The following is a 15,254-nucleotide window of genomic DNA, read 5'->3' as shown; positions in this document are numbered from 1 at the left end:
TCGACCGCAGTTGCTTGTGGAGTCCATAGTAGGCACGACTTCCGCTGATAATTTGCCTCCGGATCTCACGGCTGGTTTCATTGTCTGCGGTCACCAGTGAGCCGAGATAGACAAAGTCTTCGACTATCTCCAGCTCGTCGCCATCGATCGTAACCTTGTTATTACTTTTCATCCTTTAGGATGATTCATCCCTTACTGGCTGGTATGCAATCTCGATCAGCGCTCCACTCAGCTATTTCATCCTTCAGGATGATTCATCCCTTACTGGCTGGTATGCAATCTCGATCAGCGCTCCACTCAGCTATGCAAACCGAGTCGCATCATTCAGAATCATCGGTTTTGCAAACATCGCATATCGGAGATGAGTGAGATACAAATTGATCCATACTGAATGTCGCTCACTCAGTATCTGCCGGATTTATTTGAAATTCAAAATTTTTTTTTTTTTGCAGGACGAGAAAAATCAAACAGTTGTGAGGAACACCATAAATTCTCAGTAATTTTAACGTGACGGACGACAGTTTAATAAGAGAACTTGTAAAAATTGAAAAACACGGTGAAAGTGAACATCTTTCCCTCACAAACTACAATTTGATTTTTATCATACTGATGTTAAAAAAAACGTCATAAAAGCAAATAAATTTATTAATTTGCTATGTTTAAAATCTAACAAAATATGCTAATGATCGGTTTCATGTATCACTCACTCACTGCCTGATCCATTCACTCCTGATCGAAGACAAACATGATTCGCCAGATGCATTGCGCATTGGTGAGATTCCAATTGGATGATGGTGCTGCACTGTTTTGACAGCTAGCATCGTGCGAGGTGATCTGTATTTTAGCGATGAATTGAACGATCGATGATCGTGTAGGTCCAGTAGCAATCAATAACGAAACCGGACCGCTGTACGTCCAGGTGCGAAGTGCAATCAGAAACATTCATTGAAAATGAGTGATTTTCGGAACACTGGTCGATAGTTTGGGAGTATCTGTTAGAAACGCACCTCAATCATCCGAAGACACACGAGCTCGAATGATTCTCGAAGCTACGACAAAAAGAATAGGTCGTAGATTTGAGACAGGTTTACTGTGGCGGTACGATGTTTTCGAGTTTCCCGATAGCTACGCTATGGCATTTAAACGTTTACAATGCCTAGAGCGACGCATGGAAGCGGATACAATGATCGGAAGCAGTGTGAGGAGACAAATTTCGGAGTAGGTATATAGAGAAGGGCTACTTGCGAGAAGCCACGAGAGCGGAATTGGAGAAAGCGGATCCTCGCCGAATCTGGTATCTGCCGTTAGGGGTTGTAATCAATCCTAAAAACCCGGGAAATTCGATTTTTTAGCGACGCAGCCGCTAAGGTAGATGGAGTCTATTTGAATGCCATGCTTATTAAAGGACCGGACCAATTAATATCACTTCCAAAAGTTCTTACTGGATTTCGGGAACGAAAAATCGCAGTTTGAGCGGACATCCTTTGGGTCGACTAGTTCCCCTTGTTCTGTGCAGCATGTCATTTATTATTTATTAAGTCTTTGCAGACATTTCGAGATGTTTACACATTACAAAAAGATACTACCTTATTCTACTTATGTCTTATTCTTATCTTATTTCAAAAACATGAATGCTAAAGAGTTTGCCGATAAATTTCCTAAAGCAGTCGAATCGATTCTTAACCACCACTACATGGATGACTTCCTGCAGAGCTTTGACGATGAAACTGAAGCAGTAAAAAGGTCTCTGGAAGTTAAATTCGTCCACTCGCAAGCCGGATTCGACATTCACTCCTGGTCGTCGAACTCCAATCGTGTGCTAGAAGCCGTAGGTGAAACCGATCCGTCCGCTGTGAAATCCTTCGATGTATGCGATCCCAACGTTTCTCGCAGTGAAATCAAACGTGTACTTGGGATTTTTTCGCTTCGAGAAGAAGATGCTTTCACCTATTCATCTAACTTAGGACACATTCCTCATTGGCCGACTAAACGAGAGGTGTTTAGAATTGTCATGAGCCTATATGATCCTCTAGGCTTACTTTCTCATTTCGTCATACATGGGAAAATTCTTGTTCATGATATCTGGCGTAGTCAAAAGTCCTGGGATGAGCCGATTTCTGAAGACTTACAAATCCGATGGACGCAATGGATCTCTCTTTTCCCGATGCTGAAGGATATTCGAATCCCCAGGTCCTATTTTGGTGAATATGCTACACATCAGCTCCAATCAGTCCAATTACATGTATTCGTTGACGCGAGCGAGCTGGCGTACGCTTGTGCGTCTTTTATCAGAGCGGAGGTTGATGGAGTCATCAAATGCATATTAGTTGCAGCGAAATCTAAAGTAGCTCCGCTGAAAACGTTATCGATCCCTCGACTCGAGCTACAGGCGGCAGTTATCGGAAGCCGTCAATCGAAAAGCGCTATCGAAACACATTTTTTGAAGATTTCACGTCGAATCCTGTGGACTGATTCACGCACCGTGCTGGCCTGGATTAATTCCGACTCACGCAAGTATAATCAATTTGTCTCTTGTCGTATTGGGGAGATTCTCGAAACAACAGATGTATTTGAGTGGAAATGGGCCCCAAGTAAACTCAACGTCGCTGACGAAGCCACCAAGTGGACAACTGGACCCGACCTATCGTCGACGAGTAGGTGGTTCAACGGCCCATCATTTTTGTATGAGCCGGAAGATCGCTGGCCAACCCAGCAAGCGGAGTGCACTGGAACAAAAGAACGACATCGTGAATGTTCATCACACTACAGGTAGCACATTTATTTCCATCGAAAGGGATCGTTTTTCCCAGTGGAATCGCCCAGTTCACTCGATCGGATACTTTTTCGTTACTTACATAACCGGCGTTGCCAGGCGAGGAACGTCACTGGTCGACAGGGGTACTTAGAGCAAATCGAACTGGCCGCAGCGGAAAACCTTGTCTTTCGAATTATGCAAAATGAATTCTACTCCGGAGAAATTGTTAAGTTAAAACAACCTATTTTACCGATTGAGCGTCGACGATTGAATCGTTCGAGCCCCCTTGCGAAGCTTTCCCCTTTCATCGACGAAGACGGGATTTCGCGTATGGAATCAAGAATTACCGCTGCAGCGTTCGTATCGTACGACACTAAAAATCCTATCATTCTTCCAAGGGAACACTACGCTACTCAGCTAATCGTTTTATGGTATCACAAGAAATACCTTCATTGCAATTCATAAGACAGCAATTCCACGTGTCCAGATTAAAAACGTCCAGATTAACTCCTGGCCGAGCAGAGCGTTAAAAGCCCCGATGACGATTTTGATATCATGTTTTGGGCAGCGGTCGTATTCACGCTCCAGCTGCGCGTACAATTTGTCTTTGTCGACATCGGTACTTCCGAGGTGAGGGCTGTGCACGTTGATGATGCTGATGTTGGAGAATCGCCCCTCGATTATCAACCGGCACATTCGTGGGTTGATCGAGCACCACCCGATCACGGACTCCGTCATCTTCCCCATCACTATAAAAGCTGTTCCAAGTTCTATGTGTTGCCGCAGCTCTGGTAAATGGCATGGTTATCATAAAATGTTCGTACCCTGGAGCCCTTCCAGCATACCTCCTGCAGCGCTACGATGTCGAATTTGCGGCCCTTCAATTAGTTGGAGAGTATGTGGGTACTGCCCATGAAATTTAAAGATCGGGAGTTCCATATTCCGAGTTTCCAATCGCTAGTCATTTTTCGTCGAGTGGATATTTACCGATATCCATCCAAAATTTCTTGCTCATTCTCGTTCGTTGCTGGTTTTTTTTTCTCAGTCACGGGCTCGCAAGGCCCGCATCAAACCCTACTATCTCGCAGGAGGACCGACGTGATGTTGCTGTTTTGTGCCCCGAACACCACCAAAACGTTGTTGCACTCCGCACGCCGCCCTTGACAAAGAGAACAGACGCGTACGGAGCCCCCTATCTCTGTCTCCATGCGACCAAATCATCCACCGGAGTTGGGGATCCGATCTCCGCTAAGGTTGCTCGCACCCCAGCTAGCACCACGATGAGGTAGAGAGTCGGAGTTGTGAGAAAAGAGGGGATACGACCACTATCCGAGGGTTGGGTGTATGGGGTCTCGAGTTGCACATTGTCTACCATTCGTCTTTTTAAATTTTTTGAATTTTTCTGATTTATTTGTATTTTTTTTTTCATTTTCATCAATCTGTTTAGTGCTTTTGTCACCTTCGGTTTGTTGTGTGTTTTTTCCTGTGTGCGGCTGCTTCTGTTTTCATTGAAGAGATGGAGATGGAGATGAAGATGGGACACGTTAATACTAAACTAGAACATAAATGTTCTCTGGTTAAAAAATGAATCGTGAGGTAACAATTCTACGGTGGAATTATCTGTTTTCTGAAGCGGAGTACGAGATATTATAATTTCCGTTCCAATATTGAACTAAACTTTTTCCGAGAGGGCCTTAAGGTTATATTAAATGTTTAAACCTAATTCTTCATAAGGTAAAAAGAAGTAAATTGGTCCATAACGAACTAAATTAATTTACGAAACATTGTGATATTGGTAATCGGAAGTAGAAACTGTAATGCTTTTGAAACGTGCTTCCTGTTCACCTACATATTATGTAGGTAATGCCAAACCAATTGGAAATTAGTCAAAGCTGTTGATTCCGATTATCAACAAAGCTCTAAATCTAAGCCCTGCAACATTGAAAAGCACTTTTTCTCTCCAAATCTACCTATAGATACATACGTACGCACACGTTCTCCCACAATGGTCATAATGAAGAACCACCAGGGCACGGTCAGACTGGATTGCCCAAAATAGGACGGGCGTGACCGCAAAGGACAGTTTCTGGCCGCGGTAAACCAGACTGGACATAAATTATGCGTGCCTCCCGCGATCGCACGCTGTCAAATAATAAATCAGCCAGTGTGGTTGGATGCTAAAAGAGCAAACACTTTGACCGAATGCGTAGAACCACGTGCCATGAGGGCATGAGCCGGGAAAAATCTTTACAGCCGAAAACATCGAAATATTTTACCCCGATGACACATTTCACTTGGAATCAATAAATTCTCTGCAGTTCGATAGTTTTTGTTACTAATCATGGTTGTTTAAACAGCTTTAATTTCATTGAAAATGCTGTACGACAGAATGATCAATGTCAACTTATTCAATAAATTAACTTGAAGAAAAAACCATTGGTAGTAGCTGTTTTTTTTTCTTTGATCGCTTTTGTTCTTAAAACGATTGTCAGGAAACATCCTCGAAACATCTGCTAGTCGGTATCCATATACTGAAAATGTTATCACCACGCTGATAGATAGGCACAAAACGCATTTGGATGCTTTTTTCCCTACCCTCACGCACGCAAACAACGATGAGGCACACAAATTCGGGCAAATATGTCGAGTATGTGAGAATGAATGTTTGAAGCATATAAGCGGGATAAAAGATGAATAATTGATCGTGAAATCCGAGAAACAAAGCATTTTGTGCGTGATTTAAATTTCGATCAAATACCATGATTCGGGTGGAAATCATTTCAATTTGAATTTGTTGCAAACATTCTTCAATCATTGAGTTTTTTTTTCTGTTTCGATGAAGACATTTGTTTGGTAGTCCAATGACCGAATCTTGAATAAATTCTCTTGTAGATGAGTACATTGCTTTTATTCAGTATTTTTCTATAATTTAAGTATGTACAAAGTTGAAGGAGTTGTTGAATATTATCTACTTTAAAGCACTCATTCACACTCACTTCACTGAAACTAGCTGGGATGCTAGCGTTGGTTTTTGGTTAAAAGTTTAATGCTTTTCGCAGTGAAAGAAATTTAGCATTGTCCAAAAAAAGTCAGATGGCGGTGTTCTCGTAGCTTCCGATTCTATTTCTCCTTTAGAAGAAATTACAACGCAAACATAAATAAGGTGTGTATTCGTGAAAAATGCTACATTTTCTTTTGTGAATAAGTTCTTCATGCATGAATGGAAATTGATTTACTTTTCAGTGAAGCTAGCTACTGGTGTATTGATTACATGTGCAAATGTTTGTAACGTTCTATCAAGTAGTTTTTGAGATATCGTCCAATACAGAGGACGGATCAGGAAAGTCCTCGTGGGCGACCCAAAAACAGCATGAAATCAACTATTCGACCAAAATTCATATGGTAAATCGTTCATGGAGTTCTAGAAGATCTAATGATGAGCAGGGAATCCAAAAAGCGTTATCCTCCGATAGAATTTACCGATCAAAACGCCCGTGAGAGAGATTTTCATCAGCAAGAACACTACACACAAAAAAACCATAGTAAAAATACTAATTCCGTGGTTTAAATGAACAACAGGCAACCATATTTTTGAGTCAAATATGTTTTGTTGTATATAATATCTTAAGCATAGCTATTTTACCATGTGCTCAATTTGGCTGTGCATAGTAAATTCGACTGCGTTTCAGTAAAATTTCCAATGAAATGATGCATTGTTTTACTTCGTGCCTAGTAAAATTGATATGTTTTATGATGAAACTAGTATGTGTTATGATAAAGATTAGTATGCGCGAGGAGATTGATTTAAATAGTAAAATTACTATGGGTGTTTGTTAGTTTATGTGCATGCATGCATTATGATATTATTTAAAACATTAAAATTCACACTTCCGACACACGTCGGTCAATGTAAGTGTGTTCTCCCGATGCTCTGGAAAGTTTTTCAAAGATATGAAACTTGAAAGCAGCTCAAAATTTGTTTGTTTACTTAATGGGTTTGATGATCCTTAATTAGTATAAACAACAAGATTGTTTGCCATAGTAAAATTTATCATTCGCACTGATGTTTTTGAGTCAAATATGTTTTGTTCTCAAAAGTACCATGTGCGTAGTATTTTGTTGTTATGAAATGGTGCCACAATGTCTACATTACTATGCGGACGCTAGTTGTAATAGAAATTATGATGAAATCATCATGACCATGGCCGTAGGAACGGGGGGGGGGGGGGGGGGGGGGTTTGGGGGTTAAACCCCCCCTATGATGGTATAAAAATGCCACGAGAACTTTTCTTACCAAACCTAAAATTTGAAATTTTGATTTCAAATTTTGATGAACAACTGAAATGATTCAAAAGTAAAAATAGTATAGCAAGTTCGACTCCAAAACCTCGAAAGCCACAATTTTACACAGTTTTAAGAAAAAATTTCTCACTTGTTGACAGTAATTGAGTTTCAAATATTGAATCCCAATAAAGTTAGACTAAGCTTACTACTTACTTACTGAGCTAAGATTATCCGGATTTTGACCAGATTTTCTCACCCTATTTGCAAAATCAAAAGAAAAAATAATTCCTTAGAATTATATATCTTCCGTCCAAATCATTTTCTTAAAAAAATTGTCAAAAGAAATATTAACGATTTTTTCGAAGCCTAAAATTCGATTCGATTCGGCTGATGTGTTTCGAAAAAAATTAAAATATTTTTACATGGGGTTTTTTTTCTCGATTTTAAGAAATAATTTCGCAATTTGCCTGCAAATTGGCCGGATGATTAGGAAAATTTTCAAATAATATGACATTATTTCGCAAGATTTTAGAATAAAATAGCCTGGATTTTTCCATCCCGGGTATTTGCGGAAAATATCTAGTTAGTTTAGTGTTCTTGATTTTTAGTTTGGATCATCATTGCATTGGTATAGAATCCTGCTTCGAACCTTGGTGTTGTATTTCAATCTAAAATGTGGTGAATTTTTCATATTCGAAACTCATTATTTTGTAATTTGAAAAGAAAATATTAAAAATTCAAAACATTTATACGATTTGGATCTGATGTTTTCATTTTAAACTTATTTGTAGAGTTGAAACATAAGAAAGTTTCACGAGTCCAGAAATGAAAAATAAAAATCAAATTCATCATTCACAATTTTATTTAAATTTACAAGTTCAATTACAAATAAATAATTGCGAAAAAAAAAATTCATATTGAAAACCACAAATTCAGAATCAAATGAAAGATTTCTGTTTAAGGGTTCTGATACAAATTTCACTTTTTGGTTTTAAATTCATAGGGTTTCTTATCTGGAATTTAGATTCAGGTTTTGAATTTGGGTTCAAAATGCAGAATTGAGACTTGGAACTATAATCCATGGTTTGCTTCAAATTTAGCTCAAATTTAAATTTTATTATCAATATCAAAATATCAATGTTAATATTTCATTAAGGATTCAAATTGAAGGAGATCGCAGTTTCATAACTTTGATTCATAATTCAAAATTAAAATTTTAACTTCAACCAAAGTCAGTTTAAAAATACAAACCTGGTAAAAATCACATATAAAAAATAAGATCTGAATTCATTTCGAAGATTTTTTTTTAAAAATCTAGATTTTAATTTTGAAAACTTAAATTACAGAATTTAAATTAAGAAATATTAAATGATAAGATAATTTTAGAACTTGTTTTTCATCCTCAGGTAAAAATTCAGCTGGAAATTTTGTTCAACATTATTAACATATATGGCAGATTCTTGAAAATCAAATGTTCTAAATCTTAAATTTTAATCGAGTATACAAGAGTAGTAAATAAACCTTATTTGAACCGTAAACCTAACTTTTTACTTTAATTTCTGAATATTAGATACATTTTCACTCATGGTTAAAATGGTTATGCTTTTGGTTCAAAAGAATTAACTTGCTAATGTAAATGAGTATAAAAAGATTTTTTTTTCTAAAAGAAGCGTTCAAAATCTTTTATTTTTGTTTCGATTAAAGTAGTGTCTACATCATTGTGCTACTCGTGACTTTCATCAACGATGCAGTTGGCGCACTATTCATTGAAAAACTTATCTGAAACCACTGTGTTCGTTGTTTACCCTTGAGCTTGAACTCACGGACATGAGCTTAAGAGGCAACTGACTTTCCAACTGAGCTTTTTCACAAGTCCCCATATTTTTTTAAGCTTCATGAAAAAATGGCAACTCGTGTGACTTATTTAAAAATAACTTTTAATGCAAAATAACTTAAACCTGAATAGTTTGTACTTAATACATATGCATTTTTTCACTTGTGTATGCTTTGTTCAAGCAAAAATGTTATAGGAAAAAAATTGTCATCAAACCCCACCTACCCCCCCCCCCCCCCCCCCCCCCCCATGAGCCGGTTCTTCCTACGGCCCTGATCATGACCATAGTATTTTTGACAACAAACATTGACAGTTATCGAAAATTACCAGGTACATAGTAATTTCAATAATGTTTCATGTGCACTTTTGCAAAATTGATGTTATAATTTGCGTGGTTCAAAATACTATAACGCAGAAATAGTAAAATTATCATGACAACGTCTTTGGAATAGCAACGCAATTTTTTTCCGTGTATACTAGCGCCTATCAACTTCAATTTTTTCGATTCAAGTTTATCGTCTCTTGTAACGTTAAGGATAAGTTCTCGCTCCCGGACGAGAGAAAATTTCTCACTACTTTGCATGGAGTTAAGCGCGCGGAGAGTCAGAATTGTCAGAATGAACGTAAATAGCTTGAAAAAGCACTCTCTGTGCGTTTGATCTTTCGATCCTTTCGGTCGCTTCCAGTTTTGTCGGAGAATATTCTCAGAACTAGAACTGATTAAGAGCCAATAATTCTGGCTTTGGAAAGGGATCAGAAGTCATCGCGTTCTTATTTTTATCGTTAAGTGTTACACCAGTGACAAACCAGTTATCATTATCAGATCTGCTCGATTTGCTTCCCTGATGATGAGCTAATTCATTCCCAATTTTTTACTATTTATGAAGTAAAGATGAATGATTCGGTGAGAAAGGGAATGATATTATTTTATTTTATTTTTTATTTGAATAGTATTCCGTCTCACGACATAACTTGACGAACATAATTCCTAAAATTCACTCGGTCTATGGCAACCGTTCTCCAATTCCTCGGGCACCCCACGTTCGCCAGATCACGCTCCACTTGGTCTAACCACCTCGCTCGTTGTGTTCCCGCTCGTCTTGTTCCTACCGGATTCGTAGCGAACACCTGTTTTGCAGGACAGTCGTCCGGCATTCTGGCAACATGTCCCGCCCAGCGTATCCGGCCAGCTTTCACCACCTTCTGGATACTTGGTTCGCCGTAGAGTCGCGCGAGCTCGTGGTTCATCCTTCGCCTCCACACTCCGTTCTCCTGTACGCCGCCAAAGATGGTTCTTAACACTCGTCGCTTGAATACTCCGAGTGTACGTAGGTCCTCCTCGAGCAATATCCATGTCTCGTGCCCGTAGAGAACAACTGGTCTAATGAGCGTCATATACAGGTTACACTTCGTGCGAGGGCTAAGTCTTCTCGACCGCAGTTGCTTGTGGAGCCCATAGTAGACACGACTTCCGCTGATAATTCGCCTCCGGATCTCACGGCTGGTGTCATTGTCTGCGGTCACCAGTGAGCCGAGATAGACCATCACCTTGTCGAAGCCCCCTGCGCGATTCGAATTGTAACCGCTCAGTTACAAAGCATCTTTGGTTTTTTTAACGGGTGCAATTTGTTTTAATTTATTTGTATGCTATCACGGTTCTTAATTTATTTTTCCTTTTTAGTTTTTGTTGTTGATCGTAAATTTTTTATAATAAATTATGTAAATAAACTTTGTATAACACTTTCGTGAGGGGTGGTATGAACAGGTTGATGCAAGTGGGTGTTCGCCTCGCCGTCGCCTGGAAGGCGAACATAGATGTTTCGCCTCGCCTTGCCTGGAACATTTCGCCTCGCCTGGAATATTTCGCCTCGCTCAAGCATAGAAAAAAAACGGCAAAAACCCACATCCGGAAGGAGAGGGTCATTCGAGTTCAGGCGTGCGTGTGCTCAACATCATCGGAGGAAAACTTTGAAACGAAGTTTGTGAAGTGGCTTGGTAGGGTAATTTCGCTATTTTTACCCTATCAGTTGGTTCCTTGGGAGTGCCCAAGGACTGCACACGCGTCGGCCTAGCAGGTCTAAGATCTGCTACGTCTAACCGTAAAAGGACCCTGAAGTTCTCTGGCTCGAGGGCCATAACCGTTAAGGAGAACATACCTCGTGCAAAGCCCTAACCGCAAAGGAGGCCTCTCTCGGTTCGGTCACTCTGGCCAGTTCCTGGGCCGAACCGATCGCGTCAACGAGAGGAGACGCCTGTAATTCTCCTGACTCAGCTCCAAAATCATTTCGAGTCAGGAGGCTAACTCGAAAATAGACCGCCTAGCCACGTGTCCCAGAATCCAAAGTAATCTGTGGACCAGCTGTCGTTACTCCCATCTGGGAGGAAGAATCTACACCGTCAATCCAGCCAAAAACAACAAGCCGGCTTGAGCGAGAAAGGGGCACCAGGCAACTTCAGCAGCAGCGGCAACAGCAGCAGAAATCGTACCGGTACGTCCTCATCATCTTAATACCACACCCACACCCACACAACACTTACTGAAATCCAAAATAAAAGCTAATACAAGTTGAAAAATTCTTTTTAAATCAAAGTTCTGTTTAAGTTTCAATAAATTCGTTTTCCCTAATTTAAATTGATTGTTGTAATTATTGTGAAAGAATTGTGATAGAATTTTGTGTAAAGTTTGTTCGCGTAGGTCCTCCGATTACCCAGTAGTAAGCCGACTCTGAGACCCAGCTCGAGGAGTCTCTTGCTACTGAGCTAGCTTGCCGGGATTTTTATAAGTTACAGAATGAACTCGACAATTCACCCGAGATCCGCACATAGCACTGCGTTCCATCCATCGTCGCCTTGATTAGTCTGATCAGCTTCCTGGAAAAGCCGTTCTCGTCCATGATTTTCCATAGCTCGTTACGGTCGATCGTGTCGTATGTAGGTAATGAATGTTAGAGATTTTATCAAGCGCAAACAAAAAATTTCGATTAGGGGAGTGACAAATTATTTTTTACTGGCTCGTCTAGCTGACTTATAAAGAGGCTTGATTTGATTTCTGCAAGGTAAAAAAGCTACTCGCCGCTAAAATAAACAAAATACGGTGATCAAATCGTGCGCAAAATATTGGAACCGCTAGCGAGGAGATGTTTTGAAAAAAATCGTAAATAATGGGCAGCATAAAATATCTTTTAGGCCGGCTCCTGGCAGGTTTACAGCCAAAAACTTTGCATTGACAAGTCTCGCCTGGATAATGCAGAGATAAACAAGTAGAAAACAAAGAAAAATTTAATGTATAGCACTTGAGGTGGCTGACGATCTGTGAAAACTGCAAATCAGTCACTATTACATAACTTTTGACAGAATAAATGGCTAAATAAACAAAGAAGGCTGCCTCCAAATTCGACCTGTTTTCCCTGAACAACACTTCCATAGGTACTACAAATTTGCTACTCTGTTTTGGTTGGATCTGGAGAGGTGCAATAACTCTAAATCAGAGACGGAGTGATGACAAGTCAAATATGTTACTTTTCTAACGAAGGAGAACAATCTGCTGAATTTGCCATAAGTTCGACCAAACTGAAAATTTTGAGTAGTTTTGAAAGCCAAACTTTAGGAAACAGAAAAAATAATCAAAAGTAGCCTTGATTTGGAAGAAGGTTAGTGGCGCCCAAAAATTAAAGTCGATGAACTTCTATATTGAACGCTATTTCAAAAACCACTTATCTAACTGAATGTCCCATGAATTTTCACATGTAAACATTTTGTGACTAGGCAGTTTCACTGAAAATGTCATCAATTTCCATCCATGCAGTCAAAAGTTATTCACAAAACAATGTGTTGTTAACGAGCTTTGATCACCGCTGATACTTATTGGTTGATGCATTTCGGTGAATTTGAAATCTAATAAAAACAAATCTTTTGACGTTTCGGCCTTCTACCTTCAGCCATTGTCAGAAAACTATAATAGTTTTCTGAGGATGGCCAATTAAAACAATGTGTTGCATTTTTTTTCGAATACACTCCTTATACTGAATTTCATTCTATCTTTGCCAAAGCATCATTTGCAAAGAAAGTGCCCATTTTTGTTTCCGTGTACTTTCTACCTGAATATGCCACTAAGCATTATTTTGTATTATATTTCCAAATTCTTGAAAATACATTAGCTGAACAACCAGCAGCAAAATTGCATTTATGGCAATTTCAATCAACGCAATGCTGACTTCATTTTGGATGATGAAAATAAAGCAATTCTTCTTCCAGTCGTAGGCGAGAACGAAACGTTACAGTTAATCTTCGGCAAAGCATTTAGCCATCTTAAGAATAGTAACAACCAAGGATGGAAAAATTCGTTCACTAGCATGAACGCTAACGATTCTCAATCTCCGCTCCGTTCACGATGGTAGCATCGGCGATGCGAGTGTGAACAGACGATCGCCGATTGGTCGGATTGGCAATCCGAATGAATGAACTTTTAATAGGTTCAGGTGAATGAACCGATGGCAGAAACATTCGCCACAGTTAACTGGATCGATTTTTATTTTCACCACGACGTTCGTTGGATGAATAGATTCGCAAATGATTGTCGAAACACATTCGCCAAACGATTGCACGATTGCATTCGCGAATGTTTCTGTAACCGGTAAATGAATTCGCCATCAGGTGCTTGTTTTTCGGCTAATTTTGTGCGTGTTAAAGCCCCCGCGCTCGCTGACGGTTTGTTTTCTCATGATGTTAATTCAATTTATGTTGGATTAAGAACATTCAGCATATAGTTAATAAAAAAGTGGACTTTTGCACATTGCGGGAATAACTAAACGGACAAAGGGGGGGTTTGAAAATGTCCACTCTTGTTCATGAAGCGTAGTGGTTCGGTCTATGTCCACTAGAACATTTTTTTGTTCAATTTTAATTTCAAATTTCTAAATCTAAATTCGAAATTCCAATTTTGGAATCATAAATTCTTAGTTCTTAATTCTTAAATCTTATTTCTAAATTCTTAATTCTAAATTCTCAGTTCTAAATTCTAAATTCTTAATTCAAAATTCAAAATTCAAAACTCTAAACTCTAAATTCTAAATTCTGAATTCAAAATTCAAAATTCCACATTTTAAATTCTAAATCCTGAATTTTTAATTCTTAATTGTAAATGACAAATTCTTAATTCTGAATTCTTAATTTTTAGTTCTTAATTCTTGGTTCTTAATTCTTATTTTTGAATTCTTAATGCTTAATTCTTAATTCTGATTTTTGAAAGCTTAAATCTTAAATCCTTATACTAAATTCAAAATTTATAACTAAAAATTCTTTATTCTATCTTCTTATTTCTCCACTATAGATTCTTCATTCGAAGCTGTCTATTCTAAATTCTTCATGTATTTAGAATCAAGAATTAAGATTTAAGAATTTTGAATAGAAATTTAGAAATAAGAAATGAAAATATTTCTATGAGAAGTTCAAATTAAAATCTTAAAATAAAAATGTTTAATTTGAATTAGGATTTAAGTACCGTGAAACGGGGTAACTTTGATCACCGGGGTAACTTTGACTATTTATAAATTTTTTTCACATTATGATCAATAACTTGGTCTATAGTTTGAATTTTTCAAAACTGTTTTCTACGTTTTAAAGCCCATTAATTGAGTATCAAACAGACAAAATTTGGTTTGTATTTGAAATTGTTTTCTGTTATTAAAAGTGAAATTTCAAAATCTTAAAATATCTATTCTTTCCGAGGCTCGCCAAAAAACAGCTCTCCTGATGATACCAAAAAGTATTTAGAAGCAAAAGGGTGGTTGAATGTGAAAGAACAACTTCTATCCTTTGTATATGAATAGTTATAGTGCTATTTTTATAGTCATTTAATGATAAATTTTTGATATTTAAAAAGTAAGGACATTTTCCAAGAGTAAGTTCTTATTAGACAAATGGAAAGGAATCCTATCAAATGACTAAGTTTAAAGAAAAAATGAACATGAAAATAGCGGAAGGACCTAGGGGAATGTGTGAAGTTAAAATTTCATTTGTACTTTGAAGCTAAAACTATTTATCAATTATTGTAATTTTTGCCCCTAGATGTATGCAGCATCATTGTTTTTTTCGATTATAAATGTTTTTAAAAGAAAACGTTAAAAAGCAAGGTAAAACTGATAAATTAGAATTTGTAAACAATTATGAAGGTGTTTTGTATCCTTTACGATCAAGAAAACTCGTTAAAACTGTAAAAATGGAGACTGAGCAATATAACCTCAAAGCATCAATTCCTGAACAGCGAAGAAATCTATTTTCAAATCAAATTTAGAGTAGTCCAATAAATTTCTGCAACTATGTTTCATAGGACTGGTTTTAAAAATATGAAACATGCCACAATCCCCTTAGTAGGAAAAATAA

General features: G+C 38.1%; 1 protein-coding gene across 1 annotated transcript; it reads left to right on the top strand.

The window, feature by feature from the left end:
* Positions 1–1,627: 1,627 nt before the first annotated feature.
* Positions 1,628–2,773, top strand: LOC129752974 (uncharacterized). Its single transcript, XM_055748764.1, has one exon. The coding sequence runs from the start codon at positions 1,628–1,630 to the stop codon at positions 2,771–2,773; it is 1,146 nt and encodes a 381-aa protein (XP_055604739.1).
* The last annotated feature ends 12,481 nt before the right edge of the window (positions 2,774–15,254 follow it).

Source organism: Uranotaenia lowii, chromosome 3 (genome assembly GCF_029784155.1).
Source record: "Uranotaenia lowii strain MFRU-FL chromosome 3, ASM2978415v1, whole genome shotgun sequence".
Lineage (NCBI taxonomy): Eukaryota > Metazoa > Arthropoda > Insecta > Diptera > Culicidae > Uranotaenia > Uranotaenia lowii.
This window is presented reverse-complemented; position numbering and strand designations above follow the sequence as displayed.

Coding starts and splice junctions, on each gene's coding strand:
- LOC129752974 (XM_055748764.1), top strand. CDS start 1,628: ATGAATGCTAAAGAGTTTGCCGATAAATTTCCTAAAGCAGTCGAATCG.